At 37.5% G+C, this 20161-nt stretch overlaps 2 protein-coding genes across 2 annotated transcripts; both read left to right on the forward strand.

Annotated features, from left to right (window-relative positions):
- Window positions 1–262: 262 nt before the first annotated feature.
- Window positions 263–1967, forward strand: LOC131977234 (cytochrome b-c1 complex subunit 6, mitochondrial). The gene is made up of 4 exons (XM_059340439.1): window positions 263–410; window positions 727–765; window positions 1336–1497; window positions 1727–1967. The coding sequence occupies exons 1-4, from the start codon at window positions 366–368 to the stop codon at window positions 1757–1759; spliced, it is 279 nt and encodes a 92-aa protein (XP_059196422.1). The 5' UTR covers window positions 263–365; the 3' UTR covers window positions 1760–1967.
- Window positions 1968–5645: 3678 nt separating this feature from the next.
- On the forward strand, window positions 5646–14832 carry LOC131977219 (vitamin D3 hydroxylase-associated protein-like). Its single transcript, XM_059340420.1, has 15 exons — window positions 5646–6076; window positions 7148–7261; window positions 7532–7672; window positions 8101–8234; window positions 8599–8805; window positions 8919–8959; window positions 9055–9179; window positions 9621–9746; window positions 9868–9965; window positions 11939–12038; window positions 12217–12260; window positions 12347–12386; window positions 12463–12571; window positions 12654–12799; window positions 14213–14832. Exons 1-15 carry the CDS (start codon window positions 5849–5851, stop codon window positions 14333–14335), a joined length of 1776 nt encoding a protein of 591 aa, XP_059196403.1. The 5' UTR covers window positions 5646–5848; the 3' UTR covers window positions 14336–14832.
- Window positions 14833–20161: the final 5329 nt, after the last annotated feature.

The following is a 20161-nucleotide window of genomic DNA, read 5'->3' on the forward strand; positions in this document are numbered from 1 at the left end:
AGTGGGGAAGTAAACGACAGACAATTCTGACTTCAAAATAAAACATTTTTTTGCTTGGTTGAAAAAGTTGCAAAGTGTGAAAAATTGCTTCTGAGTAAGTGAAGGGGTGATTGTTAGGTAAACGGTCCTAGCTAATGCTGGCAGGAAACGTTGTGGTTTTCGTGTTCCTGTTCTGTCTCCGAAAAACTATTATTACGGAAACAAGGTTGGTAAAGAGGAGGTTTGTTGTGAAAGTCTGGTAACCGGAAGTTGTGGGTGTAACTGTCGCTGACTTGACAGCTATCCGCTCTGCTCGTGTGACCTGCTGTGTCCTCCAACTCTCTAGATTTGACAGCCGGTCATTTAAGGACAGGAGCACTAAAATCATGGTTTTCGAGGACAAGATGATCATGAACGGCGAGCCCGAGGATGTTAGTAGGTTTTAAAGATTCAAGATAGCTCTGCTATGCCAGTGACGTTTGGTTATTTCAGCTAGCAAACCAACACAACACAACACGGCTAACAAGCTAACGTTAGGCTATATTAGCATTAGCCAAATGAATAATTTCATCGTCGTTCAGAAACAATTTGATGTTGATTTATGCAGCACAGTCACAATGTTGTCGTTCTTCATTGTCATTTTAATTGCTGAATGTGTGATTAATACCAAAACGACAGCTAACGATACATACTGCATGATGGCTTGAGGTAAATACAAAAATATTGATCATGTCATGTCTATTTCAGGAGGAAGAGGAGGAGGAGGAGGAAGAGGAAGATATGGTGGTAAGTGCTTTGCAGACCTACTTCAGAATCTAAATATGTTATCAGTCACTGTGTATTGTAGGATTACCGGTTTGATCACCCTTTCATTCGATTTCATTGAACTTTACTGAATACATCAAATTGTCAAGCAAGGAAAGGACCATTTTAGGTTAAATAAAAGAAGTACAAACTGGTCTATAACCAGAGGTCGTTTCAGGCCATCTGTTTTACCTCCCCCTCCCTCTGGAAGTTTGTCTGGTAATACATGAGGCCTTTTCTCTCTCAACAAACAAGAACTAAAGTTAACATCATAACACCAATTTTACTGATTAACGCCATGCTCCATACCACCATTCTGTTATGTTAAACTGGAAAGAGACATTTCTCTGAGTGTTTTTTTGTCTCCTTGTGGATAAAGGGAGCTACACTCAGTAATCAGTTATAGCTTCATGGAGATTTTGGAGGTTGTAGTTTGGCTGTGTTGCTTAGATGTTTCAAATATTTTGTTTGTCCTGAGTGAAATACTCAAGTGTTGTCCCCTTCATTCATCAAGGTGCATATTCCGAATATACTCTACGTATTTTGTTTCAGGATCCTCTTGAAACGATGCGACAGAAGTGTGAAGAGACGGAGCACTGCGTTCACACTCGGGAGCGCCTGGAGAGTTGTGAGACCAGAGTTGGCTCCCGGTCTTCAACGTTGGAGGATTGTACTGAGGAGCTGTTTGACTTCTTGCATGCTCGGGACCACTGTGTAAGTGTGACAATTAGCAGGAAAAAGAGAGATTAAAAATACACCCACAAGGTTCATTAGAAGTATTTTTGTTAGCCGTGTGATAGCATGGCTAACACTAGTCTTGCCAGTATCGCACAAAGGTTACATTACCAATGGTACTTTGTTTTGAGGCACCAAAGTTTAATCTTACATTACAGTGTTTGTATGTCTGCATGTATTTATTTATTGCCTCTTCTGTCCTTTGCAGGTGTCACACAAACTGTTCCATTCGGTCAAATGAAGTCCTCCCTCACTGCTGCACCGCTGGCTAATGGCATTCTTCAAATGTATTATGTGGAGAACTTGGTTTTAAATACATCCATATGTGGATCTGCTATATGTTGTAACTTAAAATGTATACTATGCTGTATCTGCTCAAATGAATTAGTAGTATTTAACAAGGTCACCTGAGTCAACATTTCATTAAAGTGGATGGCTTGAAAACCTTACCTTGTGTCGCAGGTTGATTTTGAGACTATAAAAAGTGCAAAAATATAGGGCTGCCCCTCTTGTTAACTAATCTGTAATTTTGGCCTTAGTTGGGATTTCTTTAGTTGACTAGTCGTTTGTTATTTTTATTTTTTTCAGGATGAACAAGCTTATTTTCATAAAACTCTGTAGCACATCTATGATTTAAACAAGATTACCGTATTTCTTTTGCTTGATTCTTTATGGAGAAACTCAGTTTGACAGATCTGTCAAACTTCTTGATTTCAATAAAATCAGAGTGTTGGTTAACTATGAATTTCTTTGTTTGAAAACAGCCCGGCTATTTAATTAATTTTCCACAAATCCTTTTAGCAAATGTGTCACTGAAATGAACAGAGGGCGAAATGATGTAATTTTTGAACCCAATTAATTCAAGTGTCTTTTTTCTCGACCATGGGCCAAATTAGTCTAAGATACTGTCCCCACATCTTCTCCAGAGGGAATCGGGTTTCTCTCTTTTAAACACCTCTGCCCCTTCTTTTTGACCACCAGACACAAAACAACCAAGATACTTATTATGTACTGCTGGCTTATCTGACACCATTGGACTTGAGTGCATGCATTCGGGTGCAGCTGGCTTATGTGATGGGCAACTTCTTGAGGTCAGTCGTAGTAGACAGCTGATGTAACCATAAGTCTTGTTTTGTCTCAAAATATAAAAAATGATTAATACTTGCAGCTAATAAAGATGTGACACAGAATGATTATCACTTAAAGATAACTGATACAGGACCTCAGCAAATGGGATACCGATACCTCACGCAAGCACGGACGCCTAGCCAATCATGGCGCAGGATAAGTCATGGCCCGCCCTTCTCTGCCTCTGATTGGTTAATACTCATAAACATTAATCGCATCGAATTTTTTGACTTTATATTATATCCACCATCAAGTCATGCATGATAGATTCAGTATCTGATTATTTTAGCTCAAGTAAGCCAACATTACATTATAGATTAGTAAATAAATGTAAATACAAAACATCTGCTGATTCAAATGAAATTGATATGAAAGTTGTAAAAAAAAAAAAAGGTCATTGAGGGGATTTCTGAACCACTTACATACATCTGTAACTTATCATTATAAACTGGAAAATTTCCTAACAACATGAAAATAGCTAAAGTTGTGCCGTTATATAAAACTGGGGACAGACACCACTTCACAAATTACAGGCCGGTTTCTTTACTTCCACAATTCTCCAAAAGTCTAGAAAAACTATTCAAAAACATAGGCAAATTCATAAACAAACATAAATTACTTTCTTACAGACAATACGGATTTAGAGCAAACAGCTCAACATCACTGGTATTAACAGAATCAATTGAGGAGATCACAAACGCTATAGATCACAAACTGCATTCAGTTGGAGTATTCATAGATCTCAAAAAAGCTTTTGATACAATTAATCATAACATACTAATCAATGAACTTGAAAGTATGGGATCAGGGGGTTAGTATTGCACAGGGTGAGAAGTTATTTAAGTAACAGAAAACAATTTGTGAAATTGGGGGAACATTCATCGTCATGCTTGCACATTGCTTGTGGCGTCCCACAGGGGTCAGTATTAGGTCCAAAACTATTTATACTGAAATGTGCAAACTGAAAATGTGGTTTGACAGAAACAAATTATCATTAAACTTAAGTAAAGCCAAATTCATGTTATTCGGCAATTGCAATAAGAATACACAAGTACAGTTACAAATAAATGGGGTGGACGTTGAAAGAGTATATGAACACAAGTTTCTTGGGGTAACAATTGAGGATAAAATAAACTGGAAGTCTCATATAAAACATGTACAAAGCAAACTGTCATTTCAGGCATTTCAGTTCTGAGCAAAGCAAAACACATTCTGGACCAAAAATCACTCCACATTCTCAACTGTTCACTGATTTTACCATATTTACAATACTGTGCAGAGGTTTGGGGTAATACTTATAAATGTACAATACAATCTCTATCAATACTGCAGAAACGAGCCATAAAAATAAAAATCATAATACGGGTTATAGAGACCACAGAAAATCACTATTCTTAAAAACAGAAACTTTAAAATTAACTGACCTGGTTCATTTCCAAACAGCACAAATCATGTACAAAGCAATAAATACTACTTCCTGGAAATATTTAAAAAAAAAAATGTTTTTTTTACAGAGTTGGGGGTTATAATCTGAGGGATGAGTTCAACTTAAAACATCAGCGGGCACTTACAACATTAAAAAACTTTTGCCCTTCAACATTAAAGGGCTTTAACAATCGGGTGTTTTCATAAATGATAAATGATTTATGTATTTGTTTATTTAATGTATTTATTTTCTATTTTTTTGTAAATATGTATTATGTAAATATATGTCTATTTAGGGGCAAAATGTTAATTGAGGAGTGGAGAAGGGGTAGGTTTAAATGAGCATATGTTTCATCCTACTCCTTTTGAGAACATGTTAGGTTCACATTACAGCTTTTGTTTTTACTATTGCTATTTTTGTTTTGATTATTCTCATTGGATTTGTTTGTTTTTCAGTTTACTTTGTTATGTTACTCGCACATGTTCAAAATAAAAAAGCTAAACTAAACTAATTAATATGTTTGATTTACAGTATTTAAAACATGTACAGGGTGGGAGAAAGACATGAATGTACTTGAACATTATCACAAATGTTTGGTTTGATATTTTAAGAGGTCTCAGAATCAAGAATCATTCACATTCAATATACACTATATGAGTATATATATTAAAGTATTGGGACATCTGACCATTATACCAACAGGGACTTTAATGACATGGTATTCAAATTCATAAACTTTAATATGGAGTTGGTCCCCCTTTTGCAGTGATAACAGCTTCCACTCTTCTTGGAATTCTTTTCACAAGATTTCGAGTGTTTCCATGGCAATATGCCCATTCATGCTGTTGAGCATTTATGAGATCAGGCACTAATGTTGGACAAGAAGGCCTGGCTGGCTCTCTTTTAAAAAAAAGCAGGGTGATTTATATTTTAAAAAATGATTAATACTTGAAGCTAATAAAGGTGTGACACAGAATGACCATCACTTAAAGATAACTGATACATGGACTGATTATTATCTGTTGGCAAGAAAAAAACTTGTTTGGCGGGGACTACTTTTGTACTTAGTACCTTAACATGAACTTGAGAAACATCTGAAACTTTATGGTGTAACATAAGTGTGCAATAAATGTTGGCATTGGTATTTTGTTTATGAGGCCTGTAAAACTAGCCATGCCTGCCTTTAAAAACCGGGATCTATGAAAATGAGAGACATCCTACATGCATTGGTATTGGTCTACCAGCTGAGAAGCACGTATATTTATTTGATTTTTTTAAATAAAACCAATATATCTGCACCAGAGACTGTATATAAATGTCTGCACCTTCTAAATGCTCTTTGCATGACCGCCGGGTTTGTTGCAGTCCAATTAGTTAAGGCGTGGGCCTGACATGAGGACAGCCTCGCTCATTGGTCAGGGGACAGGACCTCAACCAATCGGATACCGGGACCTCACGCAAGCGCAGTCGTTTGGCCAATCATAGCGCAGGATAAACATGGCCCGCCCTACTCTGCCTCTGATTGGTTAATACTCGTTGTCGTGTATTGGTTAGGTTCAGACGTTCGGTTAGGCGTGAGTTTGTCTATGGTTTGAGCACACTATAGTAAAGGAACAATTCATGTTACACAATGAGACTGAGCTTCAGGCTAAATATATAAGCTCCCTTAACCGCCCAGTTATTTACTTTATAGCACTGACAAGTCCTTTAACTTACATGACCGGTCATTTTTAGTCGCGGTTAGCAAGCATCCTTGTGCTTGCAGTGAGAAGACAAATGATGGGAATCATGGACCACGTTAAACAGTTTCTTCGAGGAGTGGAGCTTGACAACCGGATGGCGGCACTGGTGACAGGGGCTGCCTGCGGTGTGGGAGCTCTGGTGCTGCTGGTGCAGAAGGTCCACAGCCACCATGAGACCAGGGGAAAGATCCAGAGAGCCAGAGAGCGGAGGACTGACAGCGTGCAGCGGGCTGAGCAGGCTGTGCTCCAGTACAAGAAGTTGGTGAGAGTTGACACTGAACACAACACGCTTATCACAGTTTTGGATATTATTATTATTAGTTAGGGCTACTTGAAGTAGCAGGTGGAACTCACCAATAACGTTGCTTTTTATAGATGATGTCTTGTCCCATTAGTCTGTACTTGCAAGGTCACTAATGCCCAATACAGGGCCATGGCCAGGCACATTAGCAAGTCAAAATGTTTGGTCACTGGTTTGGTTGAATTATAATAATAATAATAATAATAATAATTATTATTATTATTATTATTATTATTATTATTGTTATTATTATTATTATTATTATTAATAATAATAATAATGATAATAATAATAATAACAATGATAATCATGATAATAATAATAATTATTATTAATAATAATAATGATAATAATAATCCCACGGAGAGTGAAGTGATTACACTTGATAAGTGAGACTTGATATGATGCCATATGATGCCTTTTAAGTTATCAAAGTAAGTGCACAATGACCCGTTTGCTATTAATGTTAACCCTGGGTTATGTTGACCCATTTCAAAGTTTATAGTCCTATAAACATCTAAAAATGAAAATGATTAATTTCACATAAAGTCTCTGTCAGAAGTTTACAAAATGAGGCTGAGCAGCAGAAGTAAACAGGTGACAGTCCATGTCAGCACACTGTGATGACATGTCCCTCATGTTCATTTTCACCTATTAACTTTTGTTCATTTCTGGTTCAATAACAGTGCTTTACTTTCAATATAAATCCTTTCAATACAAAGACTCATTGTCTTGATTTTAAGTCAGCAGGTCAATTTGACCCCAAACAGGTGTCCCGTGTTAACTTATCAGCACCATAAAAAGAAAAAAACGAGTGAATGAGCTGTGAGAGATAAAGAACACCACTGCCCAACAACATTATGTCATGAGGGACACCTGTTCTTTGATGTCATGCCAACTCAAAATGTGTCATTTGGCCAATCAGATTACTTTTAAGACAAAAGTGTTTATTGGTTAATTGCGACAATAATCAGCAGATACGTTGATAATAAAAATTGTGTGTGTGTGTGTGTGTGTGTGTGTGTCCTCCAGCATCCAGAGATGAACTCGGCTCTCATCTTGTCGCTGTCCCTGGCTGAGCTGACAAAGAAATTGCAGGAAGGCTCACTGAGCCCTGAGGACGTGTTTTACTCTTACATGGAAAAGGTTGAAAACCAACAAAATATCACCAACGTAGAATATTTTTTTGTGTGTGTGTTAGTGTTCAGTAAAACTCTGTGTGAGTATAGTGTTAATAGTTTATCATCACAAAATGGATAAGGAATTCTTAAGGCAACTTATGTAATTGTTTAGAGTAGATTTCATGCATTGCTACTTAGTAAATATTGAACTTTCAAACTTGACTTTCACGTTCTGCACAATCAGGCTTTTGGAGGAAACACCTACATGAACATGTTTGCTGTTTTCCCCCCACAGGCTCTGGATGTAGACAAAGATCTGAACTGCTGCACAGGGATCCTGTTGGAGAGTTTTGATCAGCTGAAAACTGTGTCCTCCAACAAGACAGGTCTCTTGTATGGAGTTCCAGTTAGCATCAAAGAAAACTATGCTTACAAGGTATTTTGGAGTTATGTATTGCCTGTATAAAGAGAAGGGGCTGATTCATTTTTATAGGAACAATGGGAAAATTTATTTCCACAAAATGTGCATTATATTATGTCCTCCAGAATGCAGACCAGTTCACATAAAACAACATATAACTTTAATACATACTTTGTTTTTTTTTCCATCACCATGTCCTATATCTGTGGCCAAATGGTGGAGGAATGGACAATAGGTTATGGAGGGTCATATACTATGGTGATTGCTATGTGATTGATGGCTCTGTCTCATAAATCAGAGAGGCCGGTGGTTTAGTGCCACAATAATATTATAAATAATATTGTGAGCAGTGTGTGTATAATGGGTCAGCTTGTTCTTGGCCTCAATAAAGCTCAGGTTTATGTATTTGACATGCTCTTATCAATCATTGCTCTCTTTATCAGAATCATGACTCTTCTTGTGGTGTGACCATTAATCTGGACCAGCCTGCCCAGAAGGACTGTGTGCTTGTTGAAGTTCTGAAGAGACAAGGAGCCATTCCCTTTGTGAAAACCAACTTGCCCCAAGGCCTATTAAAGTAAATAATCTAATCTAATCTTAATCAAGTGTTCACAAAGATAAGCTATGCAAAACACTGTGCACACATGCAATCGTGTCAAATAATAAAAGGCAATAGGCGCCCTTTGAAATCTGTTTTGATTTCTTCCAGATTCCGTTTTTTTTTTTTTTTTAAAGTAATGGTGTTTTCCATTTTAATTTGTCGGAATTCTGTCATTTTGTCTAATCTTGTGGTAGATTAAAATATTACCATTATTAACAGTTTACTTAGACAATGTTATGATGAAATTGTATCAATGAAATTGATGTAACATAACACTCTCTTGACTTATTGCAGTTATACATGCCAATGCCTTTTCTTTTTTTTAATAATTTATCTCCAGTTATGACTGTGGTAACCCCATCTATGGGCAGACCCTGAACCCACACAACCTCCAGAAGACCTGTGGAGGTTCGTCTGGTGGGGAGGGGGCTCTCATTGGGGGAGGGGGCTCCGTGCTCGGTTTGGGCAGTGATATAGGGGGGAGCATCCGTATTCCTGCCTCATTCTGTGGGATCTGTGGCTTTAAGCCAACACCAGGTCGTCTCAGGTGAGAATCTCTGCTTCGACAGTTTTGGATAATAACTGTACACTCTTCACACGTTGGGCTACATTTTTAACTGTTTCCTTGCTTGATGTTGTTTGCCTTTGTGTCTTGATTAGTTCAACAGGTGTAAGTCCCATTTATCAGGGACAAAAATCAGGTAAGTCATACAGTACAGTCATATCATTGCCTTCATACTGCATGTGTTATCTGAAAATATGTGGTAACTTTTTCTTTTGTACCTTATCAAATGAGTGCTGTCAAGTGTGGGACCCATGGCGAGGGATGTGGACAGTCTGGCTCTGTGTATGCAGGCTCTGCTCTGTGACCACATGTTTTCTTTGGACCCCACTGTTCCACCAATACCGTTTGATTCGCAGGTGAGTCCACCCAGAGGCCCAACACATGCATATCTAGGCTTGTGTCACTTCATGGACACACAGTTTTTCTTTAACCGCTGTGAAATCTGGAATACACCGTGTCAGAAATTCCAAACTGCTGCTTCCTTTAGCTACCAGAGATATCTGGTTAAAGAGAAAGCGAGCAAACAAGATAAAGTCCCTCGAGGGTCACCGCTTGTTGTTGGAAGATTTTCTCTCTGGGGGGATGGGCTTTGCTGTGATGGCAATGAGTTACATTCACTTGAGTAATGTGCAGGGGAAACAAAAAGGCACATGTAGGTATATACACTCCATAATGATAAAAAAAAAAACCTGGATCTGGCCTTCTGGCAGGGTTTGTGGACACATTCAAACTTTGTCTCACTGTCCTCTAAAATGTCTCCCCTCTGATCTGACAGAATGAAAATGTCTTGTCCTCAGATATATCAGAGCTCCAGACCTCTCAGGATCGGTTACTTCGAAAGCGACGGATATTGCCATCCGTCTCCAAGCATGGCCCGAGTCATCAGAGAGGTCAAAGTTCTGTTAGAGCAAGCAGGGCACACTGTAAGGCCACATTACTCACAGACACACAATATATGATCTACAGCCACATCAAATATTTGATATGAGCTTTACGTTTTTAATGCGGTTATTTTTTTCTTCTCTCTGTCATTTGTGCCTGTAGTTGGTGCCTTACAGTCCTCTGAAGGTCTCTGAAGTTGCACCTGAACTGATTGTAAAGGGAATCCTAGCAGACGGAGCTACCACCCTGCTTCAAAAGCTGTGAGATAAAGTTCCTTTTAAGATGCCAGTTATTTAATCAGTATAGTCCTTGTTATTAAACTAATTCATATGATATAATTTTGAGTAATTTAAATGTTGGAGTATCAGCAGATCTTTTTACCTTTTGTGGTGTTTCATATTTTAATTAATTATATTTTGACTGATAGTTTAGCCTTTTAAAATATGAAAAAACCTTATTTATAAAACCATCCTCGGTGTTCTTCCTACATACCTGCAGAAGTATGTAATTCAGAAAAGCACAGGAAAGTATCAGTTCCACTCTGAGGACTTGTTTTTACTGACTGTGCCTAGAGTCCGTACTGAACTGGGGAAAAGGGCATTTAGTTATGCTGCTCCTTTTTCATGGAACCAGCTGCAAAATGCGCTAAAACTTAAGGAGCTGGTTTCTCTAAACAGGTTTAAATCCTTACTTCATGATGTTGAAGCTGGCTCTTCTGTCTGTAAATGCTTTGTTTGATGATGTTCTGACTGTGACTCTATTTTTATGTTCTCTGTTGTTTTTAAATAATTGTCTGTAACTAACTGTGCTGCTGCCTGTCTTGTCCAGGACTCTTTTGTAAAAGAGATTTTTAATCTCAATAAGACTTTCCTGGTTAAATAAAGGTTAAAAAAAAAAGTAGTTCTGCAGCTCAAAGTGTTATCTGACACAAAATACATAAAAGCAGTAGCTCCAGCCAGGGGCGTCTCCGGTAGCACACCTGGTAGAGTACATACTGTACAGGCTCAGTCCTCGTGAGTGGGCGGCCTGGGTTTCAATCTGCCTCAAAGCCCTTTCTTGCATGTGTTCCCCTTTCACTTGGAATATCTCTGTATCAATAAAGCTATAAAATGCCCAAATAATATCTTTTTAAAAAATTAGAAATGTAAAAAAAAAAAAAACCTCCAATTTACTAATTTTAAGGGATTTTGCTTGATGAATAGCTTAATCAAGCCGGTCCGTTGACTGTTAGAAAAATTGCATGAGGAAACCTTGAAAATTGAATAATCTGTCACCAACAGAAAAAACCTCACCATTTTTCTGCGCAGATCATTGATGGGGAATGAAGAGCAGGAGGCGTCCAAGTTCTCAGTTTAACATAGTTTTATCACAATACGTCAAAAAATATGCATTTTACAGAGATTCTCTGGGTTCAAAACTCATGTCCCTGAATACAAACAGGCGGGTTTCAGTTTGTGAAGCCTGAACCACGACTCTCTCCCTGAACCCATTAAAATACTAACATTTGTTTACAAAACATGCTGGTCGATTTCTTCCAGGAAGTTCCGCCCTCCTCACCCGCCGATTCGCCAGTCCCAATTAACACAACGGCACGTCATGCCACCTGGGCATACGATCTTGCTGCCCCGGACAAGGCCATCCTGACCTGGCCTCTTCTCCAGAACATTCAACAAAAACCTCCTGCCTTGTTATGTCTTACAAAGATATCATGTCTTACAGAGCCAAAGGATTTTCACTGTCTCACATAGATTCTAAAAGTCTAAAAAATATGAAACAGACAATGAAATATATGTAATCAAAGTAATCACAGTTTCTAAACCAACATTAACACACAAACATAATCATTGTATCAAAATCATATTGCCTGATTTAATATAATTGCATAGAGATATTTACCAAGGCTGACCTGATAGTCACGCACAGAGACAGACACAGAGTCAGACAACAGAGAAGCAGAAATCAAGCATAAAATCATTTACCAATATAGAAAATAATCAATTATTTTAACATGACCAACTACTAATTTGGTTCATCCTGAAAGATCTCATCAACTATCAGAGGGATGCCATGAAGTTTTGTATCAATGAATAAAACGTCTGACATTTCTGAATGTGAATCTGAAGATGATGTCCTGAAACCTTATTATACCAATTATAACTAATTGAACCATATTGTCATATTATAAACAGATGTCCTGTTATGTGCCCATGATCTCTTATCATTTCTCTTTTAGGGAAGGAAGCCCTCTGGACCCCTGTCTCAAAGCACAGGTTGTTCCTTACTATCTTCCCAACTGGTTGAAGAAAACCCTCTCGTTCCTCCTCAGACCTCTGGTGAGTTCTCTCCTTCTGTGACAGACATGCATAATTACAGATGAAGGAAAATATAATTATCCTCTTGGACACTGAGTATGACATCGGTTTAAATATTTCCTTGGCAGGTATTTAATAAAACAGTTACTGTGTGATTTGAAAATTAAAGTGTGTTTCATGCTGTTCTTACATTTTGTAGTTTCCTCGTGGTTCTGAAATCATGGATGCTCTCCGTGGAGTCGGGTGAGAAACATTTTTTTTTTTGACATTGACAGTTTGCACTTGAGGTTTCATTATACACACTGATTCTTTCTCTGCCTTGTTTATAGATCAGTTCAAGATCTGTGGAAGCAGCATGCTGCTGTTGAGGTACTGATGGTTGTCTGATGATTGTACATGTATGATCACATTCAGCCGACTGTGAATTCTCTTGTGTTTTCATCAGGACTACATTCAGGATACGATAGCAGAGTGGAGACGATGCAACATAGATGTGCTGCTGTGCCCTGTGATCGGACCAGCCTTCAACTTATTCTACTGCGGCCAGCTTACCAGTACGGTACACTGAGAAGTTATTGTGTGTCTAAACCCAGTATTAATCTTTGAATAACCCGTTTCTATTTTCTGTCCTTCCAGTTTATACCACGTACACGATACTTTACAATCTCCTCAAATTTCCTGCCGGCGTTGTTCCTGTTTCCACTGTGACAGCAGAGGATGAGGAGGAACTCAGACACTTTAAGGGCATTTATCAGGACAAATTTGACAAACTCTTCAAAGAGGTAAGCAACACATGTGACTGAGGGATGACTGACACCAAATTATGTCATACAGTTAATACTACACAGCCCTGCTGAATGTTTAGTTTTTGTTCTGTTTATGTGTTTCAGGCCAAGATAGATAAGTGATCATTTTAAGGCTGTTTGTAGGGCTATGTTCAGACTGGGGTTCCAGTTTTTTTGCTCATGTGACTCTGATCTGATTCTTTTTAATGAAAGTGTGAACAGCACAAATCACATCCAAAGTAATTTGTCTTCAATTGTAAAAATATGTAGCTTATATACGACATCAAAAAAAGGCTTTAAACTTTTAGTCAGCTGAAACTAAAAAACTAAGCCTTTCAACTCCTCATGGTTTGGTTATTAACTTACTCGTCCAACCGACACTGACAGTGACATCCTCTGTGCATTTCTGGATTTTATGTTATTATTACATATCATTTAGCTGACATTTTTGTCCAAAGCAATAAGTACATTCAACCTGGTGTTACAAGCCTTAGACCTCAGGAATCAAGTAGGTACATAACTTTTAAGAGCCAACTGTAATCACTACAGGAGTGCTGTACGCTGAAGAAGAGCTTTTTTTTTAGTAGTTTGGTAGAGTAGAGGACACTCTTGGTGTTAGCACTGGGAGGGATGTACACCGCTGTAATGGTGATGGTGGTAAATTCTCTGGGCAGATAGAAGAGTCAACAACTCAATGTTTTGTATGTGGATTCTTCACTCTGCAAAGGTACCAAGAGAGCTACTTTGTCAAACATAAAACTTTATGAAATAATGTTTAACATTGTTATACATTATACAAACAATGTATTACATTGTCAGCCAACTCTATAAGTGATAACTGAGAAAATAAAAAATAAATAGCTAAATAAACATCATTATTGTTCCGTTTCAGTCAACTGCTGACTATTTTAAAAAAAAAAAAAGTGATATTATGAATAAATTATAACTAACACTATTTCTAAATCATACCAAGCAACATTTTCTACATTATATATTGTGTACAAAAGTTCTATTCATGGCACATATAGGAAAGCATAAACACCAATATCAATATGCCTAAATTATTGTGCTTTTATGAAATTTTGTACTTGAATGGGTGATGTGTGAAGTACAGTTATTGCTGTAGGCTATTTTATATTTTTCTATCCTTGAAATGTTTTTCTTTATTGTTTAACTATTTATTCTGTTTGTTTTGAGACATGTCTATGGTGAAACCAAAGAGGAATTTCCACTCAGTGGATAATAAAGTTTTCGTATTCGTATTCGTAAATAACCCAAACTTCAGTGTCAGGGAATTTGAGTGACTCTCTTAAAAAAGCAGTTCCACGGTTGGTCAGTAGATGGCGGCAGAAGGCTGTGCTGGTTCTGGTTGGTGACTGGTGACTGACTGGATGTTGTGTTTGTGTTCAGGCTGTGACTGGAGGAGAGGGTCTTCCCGTGGCGGTGCAGTGTGTCGCTCTGCCGTGGCAGGATGAGCTCTGCCTGCACTTCATGAAGGAGGTGGAACAACTGGTCAAACAGAGCAGAAAGTGAGGCCTGGAAGCCACAAGTGGGGCTGCTGACTCCTGGGGCTTCAGATTAAATGTGATTTAAATGCACTCCGTGAATATAAAAACACAGCCAGCCAGTCTGTAAAAGCATTGATGATGATGATGATGATGATGATGGTACTTTTTCAAGAACTAAAACCTGCACTAAACATGAATTAAATAGGAGTAAAATTATTAAACTAAATTTATAAATTAAACACAATTAACATTGCTTTGTAAAAGGTAGCTTGAATATATGAGTATAATTTAATATTTTGTGTTTCTCTCCAGCTTCTCAAGGATGAATATTCTCTTGGCTATTTAGGTTTATTAAAAAATCCTGAATGTAAACTGTGAAACAATGGAACGTAATGTTTGTTTTTACTGATTATGTAAGTTGTGAAGGTTTCACTCCTTTGTTTAATTCTATCATTAGCATTTTTTACCGTTACTGTTATTTTTTAAACATTTTTCTTGAGGATTAAAAGATCTTTGAATCTGCATCCTGTTGGAGTATGTGTGGGAAGACTAAAGTCTTTGTTCTGTCTTTCCACTGCTGGCATTGTTTAAATTTGCAGATTTTGCAGAACAGAATGGCATGCTCTAGAAGAAATTAGCTTCAGATCACCATTAGGCAAAGAGTCAAACTAAAATCAACAGAAAATGTTGTCACTTTAATCATATTTGTCTCTTTACAAGAAAAGGCCGTCTTCTTAAAATGTGATGACTAATAAGAAAATAAAGTTACTGATTTCTTATAGAAGAACTGTTGCTGTTATTTCTTTTTCACAGTAGAAATGTTTATTGAGGTTGGAATCGTACCAATAATGCATCCTGTAGAGGTAAGACCTCTGTTCCTCGGCTCATCTGTCATCAGTTGTGATACATTTTGTGAAATAATATGTTTGATTTACAGCATTTAAAACATGTGCAGGGTGGTAGAAAAACATGAATGTACATGAACGTTATCACAAATGTTTGGTTTCATATTTTAACCCTCTATGGTACGGTGTTGCCCTCAAGCAACATACCAATTTTTGGCCTGTCAAATTTCTACAATGCATCTTTTTGAGTGATGCGATACTTTAAAAAAGAGGGCAGAGTATAGGGAACCAGTAGGAATGCTTTAATTTGTCACATGACCTCCAGGAGGCCATATTGAATCCCTATTTTGCAGACTTTTCCAAAGGAAACAGCTTTGCCATTTTGTGCCATAAAAAATTGCTACTCCAGACAAGAAACCGGTTTGAAAAAGTTTTTGATGTTTTAAAATGTAAAATATTTCATATTGTACCCTGTTGAAGCTACTGAATCTTTTACACATGTCTATTAAAAAGATAATGTTCATATTGAGAAAAAAAACTCTTTTTCACTTGTGTACCATTATGGTACTATGTTGCCTACAGACAACAAACCCCCAAAACTTCCACGAATAAAATATATATATAAAATGTATTCAGATTATGTTTATTTAGTCTATTTTAAGACAAAAAAAACACTCTTTTTTTCCCCCTAACTGGCATCATGCGTACCATAGAGGGTTAAGAGGTCTCAGAATCCTTTACATTCAATATATGATTAACTCCTTCGAGGTTCACTATACTTCACTATGTGATCATCATGAGTTAAATAAACCTATGTATTGTACAGGGGAAACATAAAGGCAAGGCAAATTTATTTGTATAGCCCCTTTCAACAACAAGGCAATTCAAAGTGCTTTACACAAAACATTAAAAGCATTGGAAAGATACATATGTAACCCTTATTTCCTGTCGGTGTAGTGTTCTCCAGTCTTTCGGGCTGATGGGTGATGAGCGAGCTACAAGATAACTCCACACTTAATTCTGAATCTTCTTTAATGACCAACATCGGCTTCATGGGTCACAACGCAAGAGAAACCCTGCGAAACTACTGCAACTACTGACTTCCCCTCACATACAATTGTCCCCCAAAACAAGTGCAGGTAGGAACTAATAAACTTTGGGCAAGGGGACAAGTAACATCAACTTGAATATAACACATGAAAATGAATACATAAATTATAGTGAAAGTGCCATAAATAATAATGAAGTAATTATTGTATATAATAATAACTTAAATAATTGAAATAACCCAAAACATTTTTTCCATTAAGTAAGGTTACACATACATAAATGACAATAAGTGTAAACTTGAAAACTTAAAAGGCACATTATTACCCATTTAGGTATTGTGTTTTTAATGATTCCAAAAAAACTTAAATCTACAGGAGAGCAGTTCACACGTACCTTTACTGTGCCTCAATAAAAGTAAATAAAGTAAAGATAAACAAAACAGTAAAATCAACAAGAACTGGAAAATCCCTTAGAGCAAAGAACATCTAATAAGTCAATATACCAATAACCCCAGAGAACAACTGGAAAGTTAACACACATACACAAAAAACAAGTTCTTCATCCAACAACTCAACTATATAAAAAAAGTTTAATTAAGATTGAGATTACCTCATTAGTCCCACAATGGGGAAATTCAAACTCTGCATTTACAGTTTTTCTCAGTCGCTTTGGTGCATTTCTCACATCAATATTAACATTTGCACCACAGTTAGTTCAACCTCCACAACATTTAGTCATTTGTGAACATCATAGTAGCAGTTTCTCATTCCTTCCAACAAATTACAAGTGCTTTCGTACAACTCTCTGCTGTTTTATAACATTATCATTTGATTATGTCATGTCAGTCAAAATTAACTATACTTGTGAATGCTGGATAGTCATTCCATACAACTAATAGTCCTCATTCCATTGCTTGAGTCATTCCATACAAAAATGTTGAACTAGTTGTCAAAATCTGTCAAGCAAATTCTATTTTTTTTCCCCCTGAAAATGTCTCCTAAAGTGAATAATTTCTCTCAGGTGAATCTCAGCTTTCACTGATGAGAAGGCTGTGTGACGCATTAGTTGCAACCGATGAAAAGCCACTTCTCTACAATCACTCAGAGCTGAATCCATAAACCCATAAACACTTTACAAGCATACTGTATATGAACCAAGCAAGACATAGTGTGGATCATTTCTACAATCCTGCAGAGGGTGGATGAGGAGATACTTTCCTCGCTGCATTGCAAGAGATGATATTGGCTGTGATGAAACTATGTGGCCAGACAGAGAGGAACATCTTGATGTGCATGAATGATTTACAGTCATGTGTATGGTTCAGTTCCAATATGTACTGCAATATTGTTTACAGCTGTGCACAGCTCTACCCAAAGGGAGTTGTTCGTTGTAAATAAGGGTGTTTTTTTCTATTGCACAATGCTGTAAACAAAATTAGAATTGCAAAGAGCATATGCAGTAAAAATGTGAAACATACATATTCAGTGTGTTGTACTCAGTAACCTCACTAAAGTAATGTGTAACTTTACTGTAGTTTTCAAATGACAAATAGTAGAAAGTGTTGTCTTGAGCATTTTCAGGACTTTTTAGAGTTGGAAAAAATGTACAGCGTAAACTGTCATAATGAAAACATGACAGAGCCGTTTGACAATCTTGTTCATTAACATGGTGTCAGGACTTTTCATCTTGATTTTATTATATGTGTGTTTTGGTCATTAGAGCATGATTAAACATGCCCTTGGGTTGTTTTTTTGAAGGTGTGGGCGATTGGGGGTGCATCAACCTGGTTGGGACATAGAAAAGGGTGCACGGCAAAAAGTTTGGGAACTGCTGTGTTAGAGCAAAAGCTTAAAAGTAAAGTAATATACCAATGGCCACAGAGGACAAATACGAAATGAAATTAGACAACTTAAAAGACAACTGAAAGGGGAAAAAACACACACACACACACACACACACACACACACAAAATAGTTCCTCATCCAATGAATCAACTATGAAAATGTTCAGTACAATAACAAATTAAGTAAGTATCTGGCGAATCTACTACAACACAAAAAGAGGAAATGCCCGTACTGAATTCTACAGTTGTTGCATGTTTTTCAGAGTATGAAGCCGGGCCCAGCTAACAGGTTACCTGGTTCAGAGGAGACCAGAAAGATTAGAGCTTGTTGCAATGAGACTATCTTGGTAGCAGAGTCCTGGAGCTAGGCGTGATGAGACTTGTGAAAGTGGGCTTTTATTTTCTCTTGCTGAATTGCGACAGAACACAATTTCAACATGGTTGGCTTCTTTAGGATCTTGGTTGTATTTTTCTGTTGTTGCTCTCCTTCCCCTCCCTTTTTTGTGTCCATCTTTTTCTGCATGAGTGTATGCATGGCAGCAGGGCGTGGCTGGCTGCTGAGCAGACACATTCGGTGGTAACTTGCTTTACAACCTCAACCTGTTTCACTTCCCTTGTCGTTGCCGGATCATCCCGTTTTATTTCAGTCGTGCTGACAATCCTCCAGTTGAGTGTATTTTTTGGACTCCATGCTCACTCATGTTTGTTTGTGTCTTCAGGTTTTTGGTGAGTTAACCTGCTCTGCCTGCATTTTATTTGCTTGGTGTCACAGATTCCATGTGCTCGCTCCTTACAGATTTTTTTATGACGGGTGTGTTTGCCGTGAGCCAACCAGCCTCCTGCCTCCACTGCCTGCTTTGTACTTTTTCTTGTGACTTTGTTAAAAAACTCCTTTATGTGTATATTCACCAGTGTATTGTCTCTGGTCCGAACTAGACCTGGTTGGAAGACTGGTTTATGTTTCTAAATGTTTCATGATTTTTTTAAAGAAGCAGATAACTTAAAGAAATACCTCACTTAGAACCTACAGCTGACCAGTCTGCTTTATTTCTGCCTCTTTTGCCTCTTCTCTGCTGTCTCTTTTTATCAGACGGTGTGCACAAACTCTTTTCTTAATTGTTTTTACAGTTGCAAGAAAATGTATGTGAACCCTTTGAAATGACGTAGTATTCTGCATGAATTTGTCATAAAATGTGATGTGAAATGTGAAATCTGATCTGCATCTAAGTCCCAGGTATAGACACACATAATTTGCTTAACCTAATACCTCACAAATAATTATAATATTTCATGTTTTTATTGAACACATCCATTAAACATTCATAGTGATGGTGGAATAACAGACAGCCACTCTGACATTATCCTGTAGGATACATTGATTAACTTGGGAATTAATTTTCCCCTCAATGATAGTAAGTGGTCCAGGCCCTGAAGCAGCAAAACATCCCCAAATCATGATGTTCCCTCCATCATACTTCACTGTTGGGATGATGTTCTCAGATTGGAATGAAGGGCGCTTTTTACACCATACCTATTGCTGCGTGTTCTTCATCAACAATTCCACCATGTACCATAATTAGTCCACTAAATATTTTCCCAGTAGTGTTGTGGAGTGTCAAGGTGCTCTTTGGCAAACTTCAGGAGTGTTATGTTTCTTTGGAAATCAGCTGCTTCCTCCTTGGTGTCCTGCCATGCCATCACATAAGATTGCCTGTTCAATCTTGTGTTTGTGGTAGACTGATGACTCGAGATGTTAACCAGTTCCAATGATTCCTTCAAGTCTTTACTTTACTATACTTGGGAGTTCTTTTTTTTTTTTTTTACCTCACTGGGAGAGTCGCCACAGTACTAAATCGTCTCAATTTGTGGACCATTTGTCTAACTGTCAACCAGTGAATACCTGAAGTCTTTAAGATGACTTTGTAACCCCTTCCAGTCTGATGCAAATCAACAATTCTTGATCACAGGTCTTCAAAGTTCTCTTTTTTTTTGGGATGCATGGTTCATATGAGCTTCTTGTGAATAGCAATCTAAAAAAGTTTGAGTGTTTTTTACAGGTCAAAGTATCTCTACACCTCACTCAAATCTAATTTCATTGTTAGGACTCCAAGTT

This window comes from Centropristis striata, chromosome 9 (genome assembly GCF_030273125.1).
Source record: "Centropristis striata isolate RG_2023a ecotype Rhode Island chromosome 9, C.striata_1.0, whole genome shotgun sequence".
Taxonomy (NCBI): domain Eukaryota; kingdom Metazoa; phylum Chordata; class Actinopteri; order Perciformes; family Serranidae; genus Centropristis; species Centropristis striata.